This window comes from Scyliorhinus torazame, chromosome 6 (genome assembly GCF_047496885.1).
Source record: "Scyliorhinus torazame isolate Kashiwa2021f chromosome 6, sScyTor2.1, whole genome shotgun sequence".
Classification (NCBI taxonomy): Eukaryota; Metazoa; Chordata; class Chondrichthyes; order Carcharhiniformes; family Scyliorhinidae; genus Scyliorhinus; species Scyliorhinus torazame.
In genome coordinates this window covers 166,337,649-166,359,402 of record NC_092712.1, presented here as the reverse complement: position 1 = coordinate 166,359,402, position 21,754 = coordinate 166,337,649, and the positions used below count along the sequence as shown (strand labels likewise).

At 45.4% G+C, this 21,754-nt stretch overlaps 1 protein-coding gene across 1 annotated transcript; it reads right to left on the bottom strand.

Annotated features, from left to right (window-relative positions):
• Positions 1–613: 613 nt before the first annotated feature.
• On the bottom strand, positions 614–21,532 carry sem1 (SEM1 26S proteasome subunit). The gene is made up of 3 exons (XM_072509060.1): positions 21,373–21,532; positions 5,714–5,807; positions 614–1,119 (listed from the first exon to the last, which is right to left on the bottom strand). Exons 1-3 carry the CDS (start codon positions 21,446–21,448, stop codon positions 1,077–1,079), a joined length of 213 nt encoding a protein of 70 aa, XP_072365161.1. The 5' UTR covers positions 21,449–21,532; the 3' UTR covers positions 614–1,076.
• Positions 21,533–21,754: the final 222 nt, after the last annotated feature.

Sequence of the window (21,754 nt, the reverse complement as noted above, 5' to 3'; positions counted from 1 at the left end):
CACTTTGTCACGACCATGCTTCTTCCGGCCACTGCAGTGGGGTGCCTGGAAAGGCTGGAGAGCTGTCAGCCAAGTTCTCCAAGTCAGGACTTCTTTCCCAAGTGCAAACAGAAGTCCTGCCTGCTGCCAATCAATGCTCATTTGAGTATGAAATGGCATTGGGCCATCTTTTGGACTTGGATCCAAACGTAGTCAGTGTCAAAATGTAAGTCTTCCTTGTTGACAGTAAAGATTCTATGTAAAGTTAGTCCAGGTAGTCTCAAATGTGGTGGGCATGGGCTAAAATGCAAAACTGTTTCTAATTTAGCATTAAACAGCAATCTGGCTCAAACTAAATTAATAAGTCAAAAATATAAAAGTTGCATGGGTGCAGTGAGAAGCAGCAGGAGCCATTGTGCTCTTGGTTGTTATTTGACCTGTCCTGCTTACCAATGGGTGTTGAAGAAAAAAGCATTTAATTTTGAAGTACTATTATTGCACAATTAACACAAAACGTAAACAAAGTTATTAGTTCAAATTGAGTGTGCTACAATAGGTTTTTAAGTCATATAAAATGCAGCATTAAGTTGAATTATTTAAAGTAAATAAAAGTGACAACATGTGAACGTCAGAATTTAATTTGCAAAGCCATTTATTCATTTAGTGCAATTTAGAGATATACATAAAGCAGCACCAATCCTACCTTGGTCACCTCAAAACCAAAGTTTTGGATATGTGAACTTGTGATCTTTTTGCACCTACTCAAAGTCAAAAGTATAGGTGAAATCTGTATGGTCTTGGGAGTGGAGGGCTTTTGTCCACAGCTACACTCAGCATATTGTTCTGCAGTGAATGTGACCATTATAGAATGAGAATAAAGGAAACTTTAATACAGATCAAACTACCTTCAAAACAATTTATTATGAAAATAAAAAAGGAAAATTCACAAAATTGTGTCCTCCTTTGCAACAGAATGCCGAGTTATTTTTCATTGATACTGCATCTTGCTTCCACTGTTGGTGCGCCACAACGGCATTTTAAACATCTACGCAGAATTCTTCACTTCCATGCATTCATATCATGCAGAATCTTGCCAGCTAGGAAGTTTCCATCTTGTATCCAAATTTTTCTAATTCAGCTCTGGAAAGAGAGAGTTGAAATAATTTTATCATCACAAGCAGCCTTGGTGCTCGTTTATGTACCATTTCTGCAGTGTTAGTATATCTTTGTTACATAGGTGACCAAGACTGATCACTGAACACTACTGTGCTTTTATCAGCACATCGTAAAATCTTAAATATAAATTCTATATTTAAAATTCTGGCAATCGAAAATCACCTCAAGTCTTGTTTTTGCTTATTTAGTTTTGGTCACTACATTCTGGCTTACATTCATTATTTTGCACTACATTCATTATTTTGCACTGATCAGTGCCAAATTTAATTTGCCATTTGGCTGTCTGCTCTGAATCATTCTGCAATTCTTTAGCCACATACTCCTCCTCTATTGCATTGAACAACTTGGAAGTCACCTATTGTTGGATACAAGATCTGATCCATGTGGCATTCCAGTTAATAGCATCTCTAGCCTGAAACTCTCAATTCTGGTTTACCACTGAGCTTTAGTCCAATATTCTACCAGAGGAATCTTGCGGTTTATAACTTAAAGAAGTCTTTCTTGTGGAATGCTACCAAAATATGTTCTGAAAATCCAAACAGAGTTCCATTATTGACTTACTTTAAAAAAAAATAGCCATCTAGATCAGTCTTTGAGTTTAAGTAGACAAGTTACCTGATTTTAAACAACCGCTGATACTAATTGACATTTGGTGAACTATAATTTTCCAAACATGTCAATTATGGACTAATATACTCCTATCGCTTGTATCTCCAATAGTTGATCTAGTTCAATTAAACCCCATTTTGTCAGCTTGAAAAAGTGGCACACTGTACTGGATGTGTAATTTTGAAGATACTCTCGCACATTCAACAAGATATGCCAAACCTTGATCTGTATGCATCATTCAGTCAAACATGTATGTTGTGGATACAAAATATAGCAATGTTCCATCTCAGAATCACAGAATTTTTATGGTGCAGGAGGAGGCCGATTGTGCCTGCACCAGCTTTCCAAACGAGCATCATGACTTGGTGCCATTCCCCTGCCTTTTCCCCGTACCACAGTGCATTGTTTTGACTCAAATAATCATCCAATGCCATCTTGAATGCCTTGATTGCACCTGCCTTTACCACACTTCCAGGCAGTGCATTCCAGACCTGAATCACTCATTGCGTGAAAATTGTTTTTCTCACATCACATTTGTTTCTTTTGCAAATCACTTTTAAACCTGTGCCCTCTCATTCTTGATCCTTTTACGTGTGGGAACATTTTCTCCCCATCTACTCTGTCCAGCCCCCTCATGATTTTGAACATCTCTTATCAAATTTCCTCTTGGGCCTTAATTTCTCCAAGGAGAACAGTCCCAAACTTGCCAATCTCCCATAACTGAAGATTTTCATCCCTGGACCATTCTTGTGAACCTCTTCTGTACTCGTCACATCCTTCCACAAGTGTGGTGCCCAGAATGGTACACAATACTCCAGCTGAGGTCTCCATTCAATGAATTCTTCAGAAAGTGTCTTATTTGGCAGACTGCTAAGTGTCTTAAGCTTTAAATGTGAATATTACAGAAACCTGTTGAATCTATAGAAGGAATTAAATTCTTAAAAAATAGAAGCAGAATTTTTTACAGCTCAAGGATAACTCACTCACTTTATATTAAGTAATCAGGTTACTCTCACTTCAGTCAGATATAAAATAAAAGTTATAGAACTGCATTATTTTCTTTCTGTCAAAACAGATCATTGAAAAACACTTCTAATTTGATTCTCACTGCAATAGTACGCAGTCAGAATGATGGCATCTCACCTAGTTAAAATGTCCAATTTTGCTATACTTTTACATGCTCCTGATCTACTTAAGTAGATGTATTTTCCCTTCAAATATTCTATGTCTCCTGCAACATCCATTAAAGAAATTGTGTGATTGTGACAAATGGAGCTTTCCCCTAGATTTTAGATGGTATTTATCTTCTAACTCGGTCACTACTTAAAGTTAAAGCAGATTTACTAACTGAAATCATGCTTCAACTTAAACTGATACAGATATTACAGATTTTAATCAGTTTGTCTGTTGACATCCATGGGGGCAGCTATTCAGTTCAAATATATACACATCTCCTCAAACTTGTTCAAACATATGTCATGTGAGAGAACCTTTAAGAAATGGGTGTGTAAATAAATATCTGTAGTGAGTGTATCTTTAACAAATGGGTGTTTACTACTGCAGTGATGTCAGCGAGTGGGTGGAGCTGGGCTGTATCAGCTTTTTACTTTCGTTTTAGGTTGTTTGCTGCAGGGTGTGTTTTAGTTTCGTTTTCAGCATTGGAGCTGAAGCCAGACCAAGCAGGTGTACTGATGTTCTCTCTGCCATCAAAAGACTATCTCTTGATCATTTGATGAATTCAGAATTATAAATGTTTTCAGTAGTGACTTTAATCTGATGTGCTTCTGATAAAGGTTTTGTTTTTAAGTCGTGTGGATGTTAAAAAGGAAAGCTTAAAGGTTTACTTAGTGTTATATTCTTTGGGGGTTGTATTTGAATTAATGGTTGCTAAGATGTTCACTGTATGTTTTAAAAAGGTTAACTTGAGTTCATAGAATAAACATTGTTTTGCTTTACAAAATACTTTTCCATTTCTGCTGTACCACACCCATAGAGTGGGCCTTGTGCTCCCCATACCACAATCTGTTAAAAGTTGTGGGCCAGGTAAACTCCATGATACACTTTGGGGTTCTCTAAACCCTGGCCCATAACAGTATTTGGTAGATTTCCTGAGTTTGACTATTAAAAAAATATAAATATTTATTAATTCATTGTTCAAAGCAGGGAGGCTATTTGACCAGATATTTTTTTCCGATGCCAAGAGCCCCACAGAAAAATTGCTTGCATCAACACAAGTCACAATTATTTTATAGAAGCTCATATAACCAAAACTTAATTGTTAGTTTCTCAACTGAGAAATATTGCCAGATTAATTTACTGGCTCAAGCAAGAGTCAGAATTTTATTTGAAACAGATATTTCATCCAATGCTAGAGGATACAAGATTAAGTTTTGATTCATGATACCTATTTTTTTTTTTTTTTAAAAGCACAGAGTCAATGGGATATTGAGGGGGTGCCTGGCATGACTGGGCAATCTTGAACAGCACACCTCCCAACACCAGCACGTAATTTAATACAAGGTCATAGCTTTAATAATCTTAATGGTCCAGAATTTAGCACGAGAGATAATTTAGTAAAACAAATATAAAAAAAGCACGTTACTGCGGATGCTGGAATCTGAAACAAAGACAGAGAATGCTGGACAATCTGAGCAGATCTGACAGCATCTGTGGAAGAGCACAGACTAATGTTTTGAGTTGAGCTAGCTTTCACAAAGAGTCATCCAGACTCAAAACATTAGCTCTGTTCTCTCTTCACAGCTGCTGTCAGACCTGCTGAGAATGTCCAAATTCTCTGTATTTGTAAAACAAATGCTTTCTAACTGCAATAAAATATACAAGATAAAAAACAGGAAGAATAAATGTTGCAAATGTGATATTTTAGAAAAAAGGCAACACAAACTGAACTATAAAGAAACATTATTGTAGGAAACAATTTTTTTTAAGTGTAGCATCTCCTTCCTCTTTTGATTAAAATAGGCATAGAATTCTCCGACTCAAGGGGAGATATTTCATCACCTCAGACTCAAAGTGATTAGTCTCCAGTAGCTGAGGATGAAGCTCAGGAAACAGCCACTCAGGATTATTATTAGCAGCAGATTCCAATCCAGAGTTACTTGCTTTAAAATTCAGTTCTGACTGTGCCTCACAAAAAGAATAGGGGAGTTAATTTAACTATATATTGCTGGGCGATTAACTGCCAATTTTGAATTGGCTGCCTGCTTTGTAACCTGCCAATTTTCTTTTTCTTGGGCTGCATTGGAAGAGTAAATCAGCAGCTGATTCACTATCACCAGCATCCTGCACACAGGACGGCATTTAGAACATTCCATATAATGTCAGCCTTCCAACCAATAGTTCCCTAGGTTACCACTTGTGTCAGGTATCTCTAATTTTCTCAAACCTTTCCTTCTTAAGAAATTATGTGCCGTAAGGAAGCCTGTCTGGGTTATTGATGAAGAGGCAAATAATTCATTTAGAAAACATCAATGTATCCTTTGCATTCCTTGGTTACTTAATATAAGCTCTGCTTGAAACCTTACCTGTCCAGTTGCTTTGAATTTACTTATAAAAGCTTTTCATATTGTGCTTATATTCTTAACAATCCTGCTATGGTCATCTGTTTTGGTTCTTTTGATCAGCTTCTCAGCCTCCCTAATCAAATTCGTAACTTCATCCACACCTTCTACGCTGTGCATGGCTTTTTATTTGAAGAAAGCTCGTTTTGTCTTCATATTCTGGTCACTATTTTTGAGATGCTACCTCACTAGAAAGTCACTATTTCTCCTGCATTATTCAAAACTATAAGTTAAGTTACCAATATATTGAGGTCCTTTATTTGTGCCTGACCCAGCAATTTCCTCTGTCCCTATATACCAAACTTGAAGTTATTGCCAAGAAACCAGGGCTTTGTGCTGTAAAATTATATTACTCTATTATTATTATTCACCTTAACTGGTTGGAGAAATCGTCCTCTACATTGTCATCATCCCAGTTGTCTTCCCAGACATGGGCATCTTCATCTTCATCTAACCCAGTCCAGCCTATATATAAATAAAAAAAAGAACAAAGTTAAATTTGTTTGGATGTTTAAAAAAAAAAAAATCACTTCCAAATTAAATGGAAGAGATATGAATTTTGATCTCAGAACCACAACAGACAAAAATACAAAAGAAAGAAGCTACTTTCGAAGATCTTTAGCCATTTGTAGATGTTCAAACCAAAATACAAAAGGCATTGTGCAAGATTTGCCATTATTACAAATTGGTATTGCCATAGAATGAAAAACAAACTAAGTATAACTTCTGTTTCCATGAGGTGGAAGTAATTTACTTCTGCCTACAATGCATAAACCTATCAAAAATATTGCGACAGAGATCTCTCTTCCTGGATCTTCATTTCTGATGGATTTCAAAGGGTAGAGAAGCATATTTTGCCAGATGGTTAATGAGACAAGGATAATAGAGGGGTTAATGAGCATCCAATCTCACGTAAATCACTCAATTACAAGCACCTGGCCAAACTAAGAACACTCTCCCGTTCCCACATTTCAATCTATGAACCCCTTTACTATCCTTGGCTCTACTCTCAACCTGTCTCCTTAGATCCTCCGATTTCCCACAAGACACACTCCTGAATAATTATCTCTTTGATAATGCCATCCATCACTTCTCAGTTCCTCCATGACATCTTGGCCTTTGTTCCTTTTACTCAAAGTGCTCTGGGGATATTTTCAATGTTAAAAATGCTATATGCAGTCTACTGCTTTTAATCCAAAGTTGCTGAATGAAAATTCTGATAATTCAACTTTTGTGCCACACAAATCAGGCTCAGACTTGATCTGCACGTTGCTGTTGACCGTAAAAGTTAGTGCACAGTACTACAATCCCACACCATACCCCAACAGTGGCAAGGATACTGGACCAAAACCCAAAAATCTTATTTGAATTTTGTAAGACGGTGTGGAAAGGATACTTCACTCTAGGAACAATTGCAAGAAATAGTGATATGGTATTTTAAAACAAACTTTATGTCTAACACGGTATTAAAATCTTGAACATTACTCCCAGAAATAGCTTACAATTACCTCTTAAACAGTACTACTCAATACAGTGAATACAATATCCTGAATTGCTATCTTTATTCTCACTTAAACAACAAGAAAATAAACCATCTCAGCTCTCAATCCACCCCAAATACCAGTGGCACAGAAGAATACTTGTTTTACAGAGTTATTTTTTGAGAAAGAGATCCCTTGACACTGCTTTACAGGATAGATCTGACTCCGCTCCAAACCCCTGCAGAGGTTATGGCTGAATGTTTTCAAAAGCTGTTAACTGTCTTGTTTCAGCTCCTCTTTATCCTTAAATAAGTCTGCACTGCTTTAATTACAGTTAATCACTTTTAACTAACTTACAGTGAGAGCAGAACTGTTTCAATGTGCATACATTCAGCCAGATCGGAATTCAACTTAAAATGCTTTCTCAAAACGCCTGATTCCATAGCTCCACCCAACAATGACATCATCTTACCAAGCTGAAAACTAGTCAACTCCCCAGAGAATCCCCTTAATTAAAACAAAATTGCATTATCCCAAACTTTTATGATGGTGAATTGCACCTCAGGTTCCCAAAAGCTTTCAAACCAACATGACTGCAATAGTTAAACACACTAACCCACGCTGTTAACCCTTACTTCATCAAATACTTATAATCCAAATACGTAAAATCCTACATTCATCACAACAGGTGCAATTCCAGCAGGAGTTGCTGATTAATGATCAAGAGCAGTAATCTTGATCAATTTTCCCTCTTGCTTGGACAGCACGGTGGTGCAGTGGTTAATCCAGCTTAGAACAGAAAAGTTAGCAGGGTCAAGGTTGGAACTTTTGGTCGCATAGAACTTACTGTATTGCTGAAAAAGTTTGTGAAAGTTTTTCATCTTGCACTTACCTGGAAATTGCAAGAATACTAATGTCAGGGGGAACAACAACTTAATACAGTGTGAGAAGCAAGTAGAAGTGTTACCATGGAGAATGCGCCATTTACCTGCCCAGCATTGGCTGACATTTACCTGCCCAGCATTTTTGAAAATTTAAACCAGGCAGCTTGACTCTAGTCAAGGTATTGCCCTTAGGAAATTAACCTGTGAATGGCTATCTTATTTAATTGAAACAGGCGCAAAGCATGTACATGTTCTTTCTGTCTACAAAGAACAGGTCCCCGTGTATTAATATCCAGTATATGCAAATACACCACACTGTTAGCCCGACTGGCAAACTTAAAATTGGTTGTCAGTGTAATATTAAGCTCAGAGGGTTATTTAGAAAATGTTGTTCAATTGCATAATCCCATTGAATGTTGGACAGTGTTTTAAGCTTTGCAAGCACCGGCTGGTTGGGTACTGTCCGTACCTTGCCGGTTGCAAACCTTGGAAGGGACTTGCAGTTTGATACGATCCGCCTATCACACAAATGAGCAATGTGGAATATGAATTTCAGTGCTAATTACTAGACCATCCATCCCAAAGACTGGAAAGAATACGTGGGCAGCACGGTAGCACAGTTCATTCATAGCTCCAGGGTCCCAGGTTCGATTCCCTGCTGGGTCACTGTCTATGCGGAGTCCGCACGTCCTCCCAGTGTCTGCGTGGGTTTCCTCCGGGTGCTCCGGTTTCCTCCCACAGTCCAAAGATGTGCAGGTAAGGTGGATTGGCCATGCTAAATTGCCCTTAGGGTCCAAAAAGGTTAGGTTGGGTTACAGGGATAAGGTGGAGGCGTGGCCTTATGTAGGGTGCTCTTTCCAAGGGCTGGTGCAGACTCGATGGGCCAAATGGCCTCCTTCTGCACTATAAATTCTATGATCTAATACCAATTCAAAATTGTCAATCAGGCTCGCAGTGTGGCACATTTGCATGTACTTGACCAGAGTCAAGCTACCTTGATAAATTTTCAAGGAATGCTTGGTGGTTAAATGTCAGTCACCATTAACTGGTGTATTCTTGTGGAAGTGTCTCTACCAGAGTCCATTTCTCAACCAATCAGAACTCTGAATTGAATCTACAATTCAAAGATGTTGTTTCCTCTGACATTAGGGTTTTTGCTATTGTCCTGGTGAGTGCTAGACGAAAAGCTTCGATAAATGTCTTTTTCAGCAATACTTGTAATTTTTCTTGTTCTGTAGAGCACAACTGCTCATTGCTTTAACCAACAGCAGAATCAAGAGAGAAGTTATTCTTCCTCTATTATTAAGTGCAAATAGCACAGTAATACAAATCATTAAGTGGAAAAAGGCAAGGGGAAAACTTGCATTTACATCGTGCCTTTCAATGCCTCTGGACATCGAAAGCGCTTTAACCAATGGAGTACTTTCAAAATGTCATTACTGCTGTAACTAAAATCTATCATTAGGGATGTGATAGCAGGGGACTTAAAAAAATACAATCAATGTGGATTTATGAAAGAGAAATCAATTTTGACAAATCTGTCAAGAGTTGAGAGGTCATAACTAGCAGGATGGATAAAAAGGCATTGTATTTCGATTTTCAAAAGCATCTGGTAAGGTGCCATACAAGGCTATATAAAATTAGGCCTTATGGGGTTCCCGCACCCAACTCCATTTGCTAACCACCGAATCTATCTCACTCCCTGGCAACAGTCAGATTAAGCCAGTCTGTTCTCAACCTTAGTGCTCGGTGATCGAAATGAGCTTCCAGCCTCATTTTCATGCTATCACTAAGACCGTCTATTTCCACCTTCATAACATTACTCGACTTTACTCACCCCAGCTAAACATCTGCCAAAATAGTGTACACGCTTTCGTTAATTCTACATCACAGTATTCCATTGCCCTCCTGTCTGATCTCCCACATTCTACTCGCATAAACTGGAGGCCATTTAAAACACTTATGCCCATGCTTCCCCATCATCCATGTGCTCACTGACCTGCACTAATTCTTGGTCAAGCAATGTCTTGATTTTGAAATTTGTATCCTTGTTTTCAAATCCTTTCATGGCCTCACTCCTCTCTATCTCTATTGTCCTCACCCCCACAACCCTCCAGGATATCGGTGCTCCTCCAATTCTGGCCTCTTGTCCATCCCCAATTTTAACTGTTTTACCATTAGTGGCCTTCAGTCGCCCGAGTCTCAAGTTCTGGAATATCCTATCAACAACTTCCATGCCTCTCTATCTTACTTTCCTCCTTTGAGATACTCCTTAAAATCTACCTCTCTGACCAAGCTTTTCGTCATCTGACCTAACATCTTCTTATGTGACTTGGTGTTATAAGTTTTATACTTTTATTCATAAAGTTCCTGTGAAGCACCTTGGGACATTAAAGGTACAAAATAAATATAAGCAGTTGTTAATGGGGGACAATATATTAGCATGATTGAGGATTGGCTAACAAACTCCAAAGTAGGAATAATCAAGTCATTTTTTGTTGGCAGACTGTAATTTGTGCAGGATCACAAGGATCAGTGCTTGGATCTCTGCTATTTACAATCTACATTGATGTTTTAGATGAGGGGGCCGAGTGCAATGTATCCAAGTTTCCTGACAATGAACTGCAACCAATGTAAACTTTTAAACTACTGTGAGGGACTAACATCTCACACTGTGCGCTTAATCGAACGGCCACGCTGTGCCCGAAAAGCAGCTCGCTTCTGCGCAGCGTGGCAGATAGAAGCGGGAGATCCTGCTTCCGGGATCTACCCGGCTTGCAATGCCACGTGAGATCTAATGCAATCTTGCAAGACGTTACAATGTAAATCCCGCCCATAGTGCATAGGGGCTTGTGGGGGTGTCGCTTCATGGATTTTAAAAATTGTTACACTGAGGAGTTCCGGCCGCTATGTGCGGCCTTGGCCACGCATTCCCTGCTGAGGCCCCCTATATAACCCGGGTGCCATTTTGTAGTGTTGTGTTTCTTGGTGCTGCGAGCGCTAGAAACACACAGCTAATCACGCTCGCTATAAGACTGTTCCCATTTACTTAAATCCCGCCCTGCATATTTTTAGATTTCTAAAAATTCTAAAACAGAGCAAAGACCTTTAAAATAGCTGAACCTATGTCGGTCTGTGACTTCTCCCCCCACTCCCAACAAAAGAACCTACTTGACAGTTCCAGGAAACTTTGTACCTCGTTATCTTTGAGGAGCCACTAATAACTAGCTGTGGACTAGAAAGCCCAACTTCAAAGCGATCTATACAAAGGCCATCTGCATTTAATAAGCCAGACTTGCCAGAAGGCGATGGACCGTCTGTTAAGACAAAGGTCCCGCACTTTCCTTTCAATTCCTAATGCCCGCGACATTTAACAGTATTGGAATCCAGATGTTGGGAGACATATCCTTTGTAAAGACGTGGTGGAGAGGTGGGAAGTCATGTGACATGGGCCTGTCGTGAAACACGCGAGTCATGTGACATGGGCCTCTGGCTTGTGAAACAAGTAATATTGCCTGGCTAATCTGCATAGCTCAATCTGCTATTTACCATCCAACTAGCAGCCTCAGCTCTGCCCAGGTGGAACACCTGGCCCCCAGCTACACTACTTCTGCTGGAAATTCTGTAACATCACCTGCCAGACTGACTCATCTCTGCATACCTACCTAATCAGGCAAAATCAAGACCACCAGAAAAGTGTTCATCCGTTTTCAGTCCACTGGCTACCTTGGGAGGATTGCAATACTTATTTTCACTGTGGTCTCGGTCTTCTTTTTCTATCCCTCTCTTTACTATCGGAATAAGAAGGGAATGTTGCAAACACTATTTGCATTGTGTGCACACAAATAAACCAACTCTTCGAGTTCATCCTATCTCAAGCTTGCAGTTGGGTTATTAATAAAAAATTGGATTGCACCAAAACAGAGGGGCTGGGAAATATACCACTGCTTATAAAGTGGGATACAAATCAAAACACCTTTCAGTTTGTGCTGCTTCAATTAACCCTCCTCCAGTCCAGAACATTACATTTAAAGCCAACTCAATGAACTGCTTGAATTTTTAAACCTTAGAAATTCTACAAGCTGAAGTTGGTGAGCAACCAAACCATCTGCATACCTGACATCTCGCAAGGTCCATTGCCACAGATTTCAAGTTGAATTTTTTTTTTAAAAACCATATAGTTTTTAAGAGGAGAGGGGGGGTGGTGAGAGAGAGCCGGGGAGGGGGGGGGGGGGGGGTGAGAGAGAGCCGGGGAGGGGGGGTGAGAGAGAGCTGGGGAGGGGGGGGGGGGGGGTGAGAGAGAGCCGGGGAGGGGGGGGGGGGGGGGGTGAGAGAGAGCCGGGGAGGGGGGGGGGTGAGAGAGAGAGCCGGGGAGGGGGGGGGGTGAGAAAGAGCCGGGGGGGGGGGGGGGGGGGGGGGGGGGGGTGAGAGAGCCGGGGGGGGGGGGGTGAGAGAGAGCCGGGGAGGGGGGGGGAGAGAGAGAGCCGGGGAGGGGGGGGGGGGTGAGAGAGCCGGGGAGGGGGGGGTGAAGAGAGCGCGCCGGAGAGGGGGGGGGGGGTGAAGAGAGAGCGCCGGGGAGGGGGGGGGGGAAAAAGAGCGTGCCGGGGAGGGGGGGGAAAGAGCGCGCCGGGGAGGGGGGAAAGAGCGCGCCGGGGAGGGGGGGAAAGAGCGCGCCGGGGAGGGGGGGAAAGAGCGCGCCGGGGAGGGGGGGAAAGAGCGCGCCGGGGAGGGGGGGAAAGAGCGCGCCGGGGAGGGGGGGAAAGAGCGCGCCGGGGAGGGGGGTGGGGGAGCGGGCGGGGAAGAGAGGCAGATGGGGAAGAGAAGGGGGAGGGGGTGGGAATGCAAACCATGAGGACAACACAGAGATACACACTTTAGAGTGAACAAGGTGACAGATGGAGTATAATGTGAGAAGTGCAAGGTTATTCACTTGGTTATTGGAAGAGCAAAATACCTTTTAAGAGGTGTGATACTTGTAAATGTTCATGGTGAGAGGGACTTGAGTGTCCTTGCACAAGGAACAGATCATAGAATTTACAGTGCAGAAGGAGAATTTACAGTGCAGAAGGAGGCTATTTGGCCCATCAAGTCTGCATCGGCCCTTGGAAAGAGCACCCCATTTAAGTCCAAACTTCCAACCTATCCCGTAACCCACCTAACCTTTTTGGACATTAAGGACAATTTATCATGGCCAATCCACCTAACCTGCACATCTTTGGACTGTGGGAGGAAACCCACGCAGACACAGGGAGAACGTGCAGACTCCGCACAGATAGTGATCCAAGCCGGGAATCGAACCTGGGACCCTGGAACAGTGAAGCAACTGTGCTAACCACTGTGCTACAAATTAAAGTGCACAAGTAAATAAGACCTGTTACAATTATATGGGACGCCTAGAATACAGAATGCATATTTAAGGATATACTTGCATTTGAGGCAGTACAGCAAAATTTCACTGGAATGGTCTCTTGGATGAGACAGCTGTCCTATGATTCAGAAGAGGCTGAGTAAATTGGGTCCATATTCCCTGGAGTTGAGAAGTGTGAGAGATGATCTCACTGAAACATTAAATATTATGAAGGGGCTTGTCAGGGTAAATACAGAGCTGACTGGGGCACGTAGGACACGTTTCAGGATAAGGGGGCTATCATTTAGAACTAAGATGAAGATAAATTTCTTCACTGAGGTTTGTGAATTTTTGGAATTCTCTACCCTAGTGGGCTGTGAATGTGTCATCATTGAATATATTTAAGATTGAGATAGTCTATTTTTGGTGTCTCAGGGATTCATGGGATATGGAGAGCAGGCAACAAAGTGGAGTTGAAGACAAAGATCATCATGATCATATTAAATGTCGGAGCAGGCTCAATAGGTATTTGGTCTTCCCCAGTTCCTGTTTCCTCTAAACCTCCTCCTCCACCCCCTCCCCCACCACCTTTGGTTGTTGCATTGTCTACCACGATTCATGACTGAATGGTGGCAAGACTACAGATCTTACATTGTATCTGTTGGTTGTAGGATTGCTTAGCTCTATTGCATGCTACTTCCACTATTTAGTATGCACATTGTCCTGTGTTATATCTTCACCAAGTAGAGTACCCAATTATTTTTTTCCCCAATTAAGGGCTAATTTAGCGTGGCCAATCCACCTAACCTGCACATCTTTGGGTTGTGAGGGTGAAACCCACGCAGACACGGGGAGAATGTGACCCAGTGCCGGGATTCGAACCTGGGCCCTCAGTGCCGCAGTCCCAGTGCTAACCACTGCACCACCATGCTGCCCCCCCCATAGCATCACCAAGTTAGCACTCATTGTTAGGTATGCCTGGTGCAGCCCCTGCCATGCTCTCCTACACTCTTCATTGAACCAGGCTTGATAGTAATGGAGGAGTGAAGGATATGCCAGGCCATGAGGTTACAGATCGTGGGGAAATGTAGTTTTGCTGCTGTGAAATGGCTCACAGCAACTCATGAATTTCAGTTTTGAGCTGCAAATCTATTCTGAATCCATCCCATTGAGTATGATGGTGCCATCACACAACATGGTCAAGGATGTCCTCAGTATGAAGTAAAGACTTCTCCACAAGGACAGTGTGGTGGCCATGCCTCCTAATGAATAGATGCATTTGTAACAGGTAGATTGGTGAAGATTAGGTCAAGTAGGTTTTTCCCCCTCTTGTTGGTTCTATCACTGCCTACCACAGGTCCAATTTGGCACAAATACTAAAGACTTGGTCAGCTTGGTAAGTAGCGACATTACTGAGCCATCCTTGATGTACATTAAAATTCCCCAGTCAGAATAGATAATACACTTGCTGCACGCAGTGCTCTTAAACTTTCCATCTTCGCAAATGCCTCATATATAATAGGGAGACCAGAGCTGCACATGGCACTCCAAGTGTACATTAACGAAGTTGAACATTTGTATCCTAACAATGAAGTTGGTACTGGATTTGTTTTTTCCCCAAAATGGCCTTAATTAACCTCCTTCACTACTTTTAGTGATTTATGTTTCTAGATTGAGCTCTTTCCCCTTCCATCCCATTTAGTCATTGTCAAAGCAATTGTGGTCTCTATTATTCCCACTACAATGCAACACCTCGCGATTTATTTATGATGAAATTAATTTGCCAATTACACACATTCTGGAAGTTCATTATGTCGAATTGCACTTTGTCACAATCTTCCTCGATACCAACTAGAACCTGTTCGGGTCTGAAAATTTTGAAACTGTATTTCAAATTTCCCAGTTCCAATCATTAAAATAATGTAAATTGTGGGCAGCACCAATTCTTGAGGAACACCACTTTTCAGCAAGTAGCTATCCTTCCCCGCACTCTTTGTTTTGTAGCCAGTTTGCTATCCATTCTGCTACCTGTCCGGACTTTACATACTCTGATCTTGGTTACCTTGGTTAAGTTTCTACTATGCAGTGCTTATTGAATCCCTTTTGAAAATCCAAATGTATTACACCCGTGTTACCCTTCTCTTACTTCAAAGCAGCAAACATCGGCAAGGTTAATCAACCATGGCCTTCTCTCCGAAATCCAATTTACTACATTTCTGATTTCTAGATGCTTTTTAATTATAGCTTTGAGTAAATATTCCAGAACCTTCCCTACCACCAAGATCAAAATTTCGTCCATATTTCCCTGGATGTGTTTTTTTGTTTAAATATAGGAAGCATTAGCTGTCCTCCAGTACACTTTGTGATGATGTAGTCAACATTGCTTCTGCTTGCTCTTCCATAGCAATCCAATATGCAGATGCAATCCACCTGGTCTTTTATCCTCCAAGATTGAAAGAACAAGGGAGATAATTGGCTGTTCTGTGCTGTATTTTCTATGTTCTATAAGTCATCTTAACTGTCCTGATCTCTTCTTCTAATGGTGTGCCGACCTTATTTGTGTCCCTGATAAATATGGAGGCAAAACAAAGGACTGACTGTGGAATTCTTTATCACAGAAAGCTGTAGAGGCCAAACACTGAAAATATTCAAAAAAGATAGACAATGTTTTTTTAGATTTTAATGGCAGCAAGGTGTATCGGAAGAGATATAATCATATTGAATGGAGCAACAGGCTCGAAGGGCTGAATGGCCTACTCCTGGTTTCTATGATTAATGAGTCATGAAAACATCAGGTGAACTTCCATTTTTCAATACAGGCAATGCTACTTATAGAAGAGGTGTTTTGATAAATATTTGAAAGCTACCATTTCAGTAGTTACAAATCTCAATGCCTCTTACTTTAAAGCAGCAATATGCAAAAAGTTATTTAAGTTACTTTTAGAAATCAATATCAGAGCTTCTCAGCTCTGCAAGGTTATTCGGCAAATGGCGTTGCAAAATAGACAGGAAGATCCCAGATTCAGTCTTCAATCCATGATGAGTCAGCTACAACTTAATCTGGGCGACAGTGGGGGCATTATAATTGGCCGGGGCTCCCAAGAATCACCGATGTTGACAATATTGCCAACGTTATCCCCATTGATGCTGAAACCACTGTTCAGCCTTCGGACTGAGGTTTTCCAATCCCTTCTTCCCTGTCTAAACTGTGCACAAACTGCAACTTACCAAATCAACACTCTTCACATCCTGTCATCCACTGTAATTCTGATGAAGCACCCATACTTAAAATTTCAACTTGCCTGTTGCCCACACATCTGTCTGATTTACAAGTCTTTCCCACAGGGCAGCATGGTAACACAGTGGTTAGCACAGTTGCTTCACAGCTCCAGGATCTCAGGTTTGATTCCTGGCTTGGGTCACTGTGTGCAGAGTCTGCACGTTCTCCCCATGTCTGCGTGGGTTTCCTCCCACAGTCCAAAGGTGTGCAGGTTAGGTAGATTGGCTATGCTAAATTGCCCTTAGTGTCCAAAAAAGGTTAGGTGTGTTGGCAGCACGGTGGCACAGTGCTGTCTCACAGCGCTGAGGTCCCAGGTTCGATCCCGGCTCTGGGTCACTGTTTGTGTGGAGTTTGCACATTCTACCCGTTTTTGCGTGGATTTTGCCCCCACAACCCAAAGATATGCAAGGTAGGTGGATTGGCCACATTAAATTGCCCCTTAATTGGAAAAAATGAATTGGGCACTCTAAATTAAAAAAAAGAAGAAAGAAATGATTAGGTGGGGTTACAGGGATAGGGTGGAAGTGTGGGGATAGGTAGGGTGCTCTTTCCAAGGGCTGGTGTAGACTCGATGGCCTCCTTCTGCACTGTAAATTCTATGATTGGTGAATTGTTTCAGACTTACAAGCAGCATCTTTTTGATTTTCCTTCTCAAATAATCACTCATGCATATTAGCTCCCAACTTCAAAATCTCATCCTCTAATCACCCAGCATATGGTTCATCCCCACCTGAACTTCAACTTAAACTTTGTCCATTCTACTTCTTGGCTCATGTTCTCTAGTTTGCCAACACCAGCCATCCTGTGGGCGGCATGGTGGCACAGTGGCTAGCACTGCTGCCTCACAGCACCAGGGACCCAGGTGACAATAATAAAGATTATCAAAGATGTGCAGGTTAGGTTAATTGGCCATGCTAATATTGCCCAAAGGTTAGGTGGGGTCACAAGGGGTAGGAGCGGGGGATAGGTGAGGTGCTCTATCGGAGCAAGGGCCGAATGGCCTCTTTCTGCACAGTAGGGTTGATGTGGCGATGCCGGCATTGGACTGGAGTGGGAACAATAAGAATTCTGAAAGCACCAGGTGAGTCACCCGATGAAGGAGCTACACTCCGAAAGCTAGTGATTCCAAATAAACCTGTTGGACTTTAACCTGGTGATACAAGACTTCTTAGTAGGCACTGTAGGGATTCTATGATTCCCTTCATGTGATGGGATGGATCTTCAGGAGTCTGAGAACATTATCGTTAAACCCCCATCTCTTGTTGCTCGTCACGCATTTTCAAACAGGACTTCTTTAAAAGTCACCTTTTCAACTAGCCCTTTGACCCAGATTCTAGGCTCTATTACTGCTTAGTCTCCGAAATAGCTTGAATAGAAGTTTTTACATCAGTACAAGTTGCAAATGAGAATTAATGCAAATACTGCTGGTCACGAAACGTTTCTGAGGCAGAAACTTACCTTCTGCTCACCCTGCCTCATTTACTGGCAAAGTCTATTGCCCAAAAAGGCTAATGTTCCCAGTACCTATTACATAGAGCTGGGCACCAAGACGAAGACTGCACAAAGTAGCTCACGTGGAGAAGGCGCTCCCAACCATTCCCCACATCCCTGGCCATACACCATGCCCAACACCCTCCTCCATCCATCCTTGACACCACAAATCCCAGTCTCCCACCCACCTCCCCACTGGTCAAACCGGATCCCAAAATCTCCCTCCTCCCCGGTCTCCACTCCCAACTGGGCCCTCATTCCCCCAGTTCCCAATCTCCCCATAATTCACCCATCACAAAGCCGAAGCCAACTGAACTCCACAACCCCAATCCGCCCAGTATTCCCCATTTCTCCTCCAGAACCCAGACAGGCCAAAGTCATCTGGTCCCCAACCCACCCATCATCCTCCCCTCAAGGTCTCCCACAGGGGTCTCTTCCCCCCCCCCGCCCACCATATCCGTTCAGTCCACTCCCAGTGTCTCACCTGACCCCCCTCCCCCTCCTCGTATCTCTACACTCCCAGGTCCCCAAACACACCACACAATATCTCATTCACCCCCCACTCCATATATCTCTCCCTCCCTCGCCCAGATCTATCCATCCACATCCATCCTCTCCCTCCCCACCTAAGCATCTCTCCACCCCACCAGTCCTCTCCGCCCATCGTCTGCCCCGCCTCTTCCCTCACCCAGATCTCCCCCCCCCCAAATCATCATAGAATTTACAGTGCAGAAGGAGGCCGTTTGGCCCTTCGAGTCTGCAGCGGCCCTTGGAAAGAGCACCCTACTTATACCCATGCCTTCACCCTATCCTCATAACCCAGTAACCCCACTGAAACGTTGGGACACTAAGAGCAATTTACCATGGCAAATCCACCTAACCTGCACATCTTTGGACTGTGGGAGGAAACCGGAGCACCCGGAGGAAATCCACGAGACAGGGGGACAAAGTGCAAACTCCACACAGTGACCCAAGACCGTAATTGAACCCAGGTCCCTGGAGCTGTTGAGACAGCTGTGCTAACCACTGTGCCACATGCCACCCTCCCCAGACCTCATTCACCAGATCGCACACCCAGCCCCCTCCCTCCCGATGTCTTCCCTCCCCCAGATCTTTTCCCCTCACCCAAGTCTCCTCCCTCCCCCAGATCTCTTCCCCCATTCCCCCTCCCTCCCTCCCTCCAGATGTCTTCCCTCCCCCAGATTTTTTCCCTCACCCAAGTGCCCTCCCTCCCCCAGATCTCTTCCCCCATTCCCCCTCCAGTCCCCTCACCTCTTCTCCCCCACCGTCCCTCCCACGCCCCCGAGATCTCTTCTCCCCCACCGTCCCTCCCTCGCCCCCGAGATCTCTTGTCCCCCACCGTCCCTCCCTCGCCCCCGAGATCTCTTCTCCCCCACCGTCCCTCCCTCGCCCCCGGGATCTCTTCTCCCCCACCGTCCCTCCCTCGCCCCCGGGATCTCTTCTCCCCCACCGTCCCTCCCTCGCCCCCGAGATCTCTTCTCCCCCACCGTCCCTCCCTCGCCCCCGAGATCTCTTCTCCCCCACCGTCCCTCCCTCGCCCCCGAGATCTCTTCTCCCCCACCGTCCCTCCCTCGCCCCCGAGATCTCTTCTCCCCCACCGTCCCTCCCTCGCCCCCGAGATCTCTTCTCCCCCACCGTCCCTCCCTCGCCCCCGAGATCTCTTCATCCCCACCGTCCCTCCCTCGCCCCCGAGATGTCTTCATCCCCACCGTCCCTCCCTCGCCCCCGAGATGTCTTCTCCCCCACCGTCCCTCCCTCGCCCCTGAGATCTCTTCATCCCCACCGTCCCTCCCTCGCCCCCGAGATGTCTTCATCCCCACCGTCCCTCCCTCGCCCCCGAGATGTCTTCATCCCCACCGTCCCTCCCTCGCCCCCGAGATGTCTTCTCCCCCACCGTCCCTCCCTCGCCCCTGAGATCTCTTCTCCCCCACCGTCCCTCCCACGCCCCCGAGATCTCTTCTCCCTCACCGTTCCTCCCACGCCCCCGAGATCTCCTCTTCCCCCACCGTCCCTCCCTCACCTACTCTCTTCCCCCCCCCCATCCCCCTCTCCTCCCCTTCACCTCCCATTCCCCTCTCCTTCCTTCACCCCCATCCCTCCCATACCCCCTTCCTTCCCCCATCCTCTCCTTCCTTACTCCCCCCATCCTCTCCTTCCTTCCCCCCCCATCCTCTCCTTCCTTCCCCCCCCATCCTCTCCTTCCTTCCCCCCCCCATCCTCTCCTTCCTTCCCCCCCCCATCCTCTCCTTCCTTCCCCCCCCCCCATCCCCTCCTTCCTTCCCCCCCCCATCCCCTCCTTCCTTCCCCCCCCCCATCCCCTCCTTCCTTCCCCCCCCCATCCCCTCCTTCCTTCCCCCCCCCCATCCCCTCCTTCCTTCCCCCCCCCATCCCCTCCTTCCTTCCCCCCCCCCATCCCCTCCTTCCTTCCCCCCCCCCATCCCCTCCTTCCTTCCCCCCCCCCATCCCCTCCTTCCTTCCCCCCCCCCATCCCCTCCTTCCTTCCCCCCCCCCATCCCCTCCTTCCTTCCCCCCCCCCCATCCCCTCCTTCCTTCCCCCCCCCCCATCCCCTCCTTCCTTCCCCCCCCCATCCCCTCCTTCCTTCCCCCCCCCCATCCCCTCCTTCCTTCCCCCCCCCCCATCCCCTCCTTCCTTCCCCCCATCCCCTCCTTCCTTCCCCCCCCCCCATCCCCTCCTTCCTTCCCCCCCCCCATCCCCTCCTTCCTTCCCCCCCCCCCATCCCCTCCTTCCTTCCCCCCCCCCCATCCCCTCCTTCCTTCCCCCCCCCATCCCCTCCTTCCTTCCCCCCCCATCCCCTCCTTCCTTCCCCCCCCCATCCCCTCCTTCCTTCCCCCCCCCATCCCCTCCTTCCTTCCCCCCCATCCCCTCCTTCCTTCCCCCCCCATCCCCTCCTTCCTTCCCCCCCCATCCCCTCCTTCCTTCCCCCCCCATCCCCTCCTTCCTTCCCCCCCCCATCCTCTCCTTCCTTCCCCCCCCATCCCCTCCTTCCTTCCCCCCCCATCCCCTCCTTCCTTCCCCCCCCCATCCCCTCCTTCCTTCCCCCCCATCCTCTCCTTCCTTCCCCCCCATCCTCTCCTTCCTTCCCCCCCCTATCCTCTCCTTCCTTCCCCCCCCTATCCTCTCCTTCCTCCCCCCCCCCCCCATATCCTCTCCTTCTCCCCCCCCCATATCCTCTCCTTCCTTCCCCCCATATCCTCTCCTTCCTCCCCCCCCCCCGCAATCCTCTCCTTCCTTCCCCCCCCCTTCCCCCATATCCTCTCCTTTCCCCCCCCCCATCCTCTCCTTCCTCCCCATCCTCTCTCCCCCCCCCCCCCCAATCTCCTCTCGATCGTTGCCCAGCCCTCCTCTTCCCCCCCCCCCCCCCCCCCTGTATCCCTCGGCTCTGGCTCTAGCCCTGACCAGGGTCTGTCACTTGACTAGGCCGCAGCCCGGGGCAAGGAGCTGCTTCGAAAGAGCGAGAAGGCTGAAGTCCGTCCAACGCGGTAACCGAGACCGAACGGTCCTCACCTTCTGCCGGAAACTCCTCGAACTCATCGTCCTCTTCCAACAAGCCCAGGTCTACAGGCGCCTTCTTCTCCGACATGATTCAGCAATGGCGGCGCCGCCGACTGGAGGCGGAGCCAGGGGAGCTGAGCCCGAACTGCTCCTCCCTGCGACACACATGGAAACTCTCAGTCAGGCTATTTAAAATCATCAAACCCGTTGACAGTCCGTGTTTAAGTAAATGTAATTCACCTTTAACTGTGTGGGGTTTGATGAGTTTGTTAAAAGTGTTTGGGGATTGCAGCAATAGATGTTTATTTCTCAAATTTTTAGCCTCAGGTTTGATTCTCTGATCCAGCTATTCTGATCAGTAAGAAGTCTTACAACACCAGGTTAAAGTCCAACA

Bases quoted from the DNA above. Each gene is read 5' to 3' on its own strand.
- sem1 (XM_072509060.1), bottom strand. From the start codon at position 21,448: ATGTCGGAGAAGAAGGCGCCTGTAGACCTGGGCTTGTTGGAAGAGGAC. The intron at 5,808-21,372 runs GTGAGGACCGTT...ATTTATATATAG, and splicing joins CGAGGAGTTTCCGGCAGAAG to GCTGGACTGGGTTAGATGAA. The intron at 1,120-5,713 runs GTGAATAATAAT...CTCTCTTTCCAG, and splicing joins GATTTCTCCAACCAGTTAAG to AGCTGAATTAGAAAAATTTG.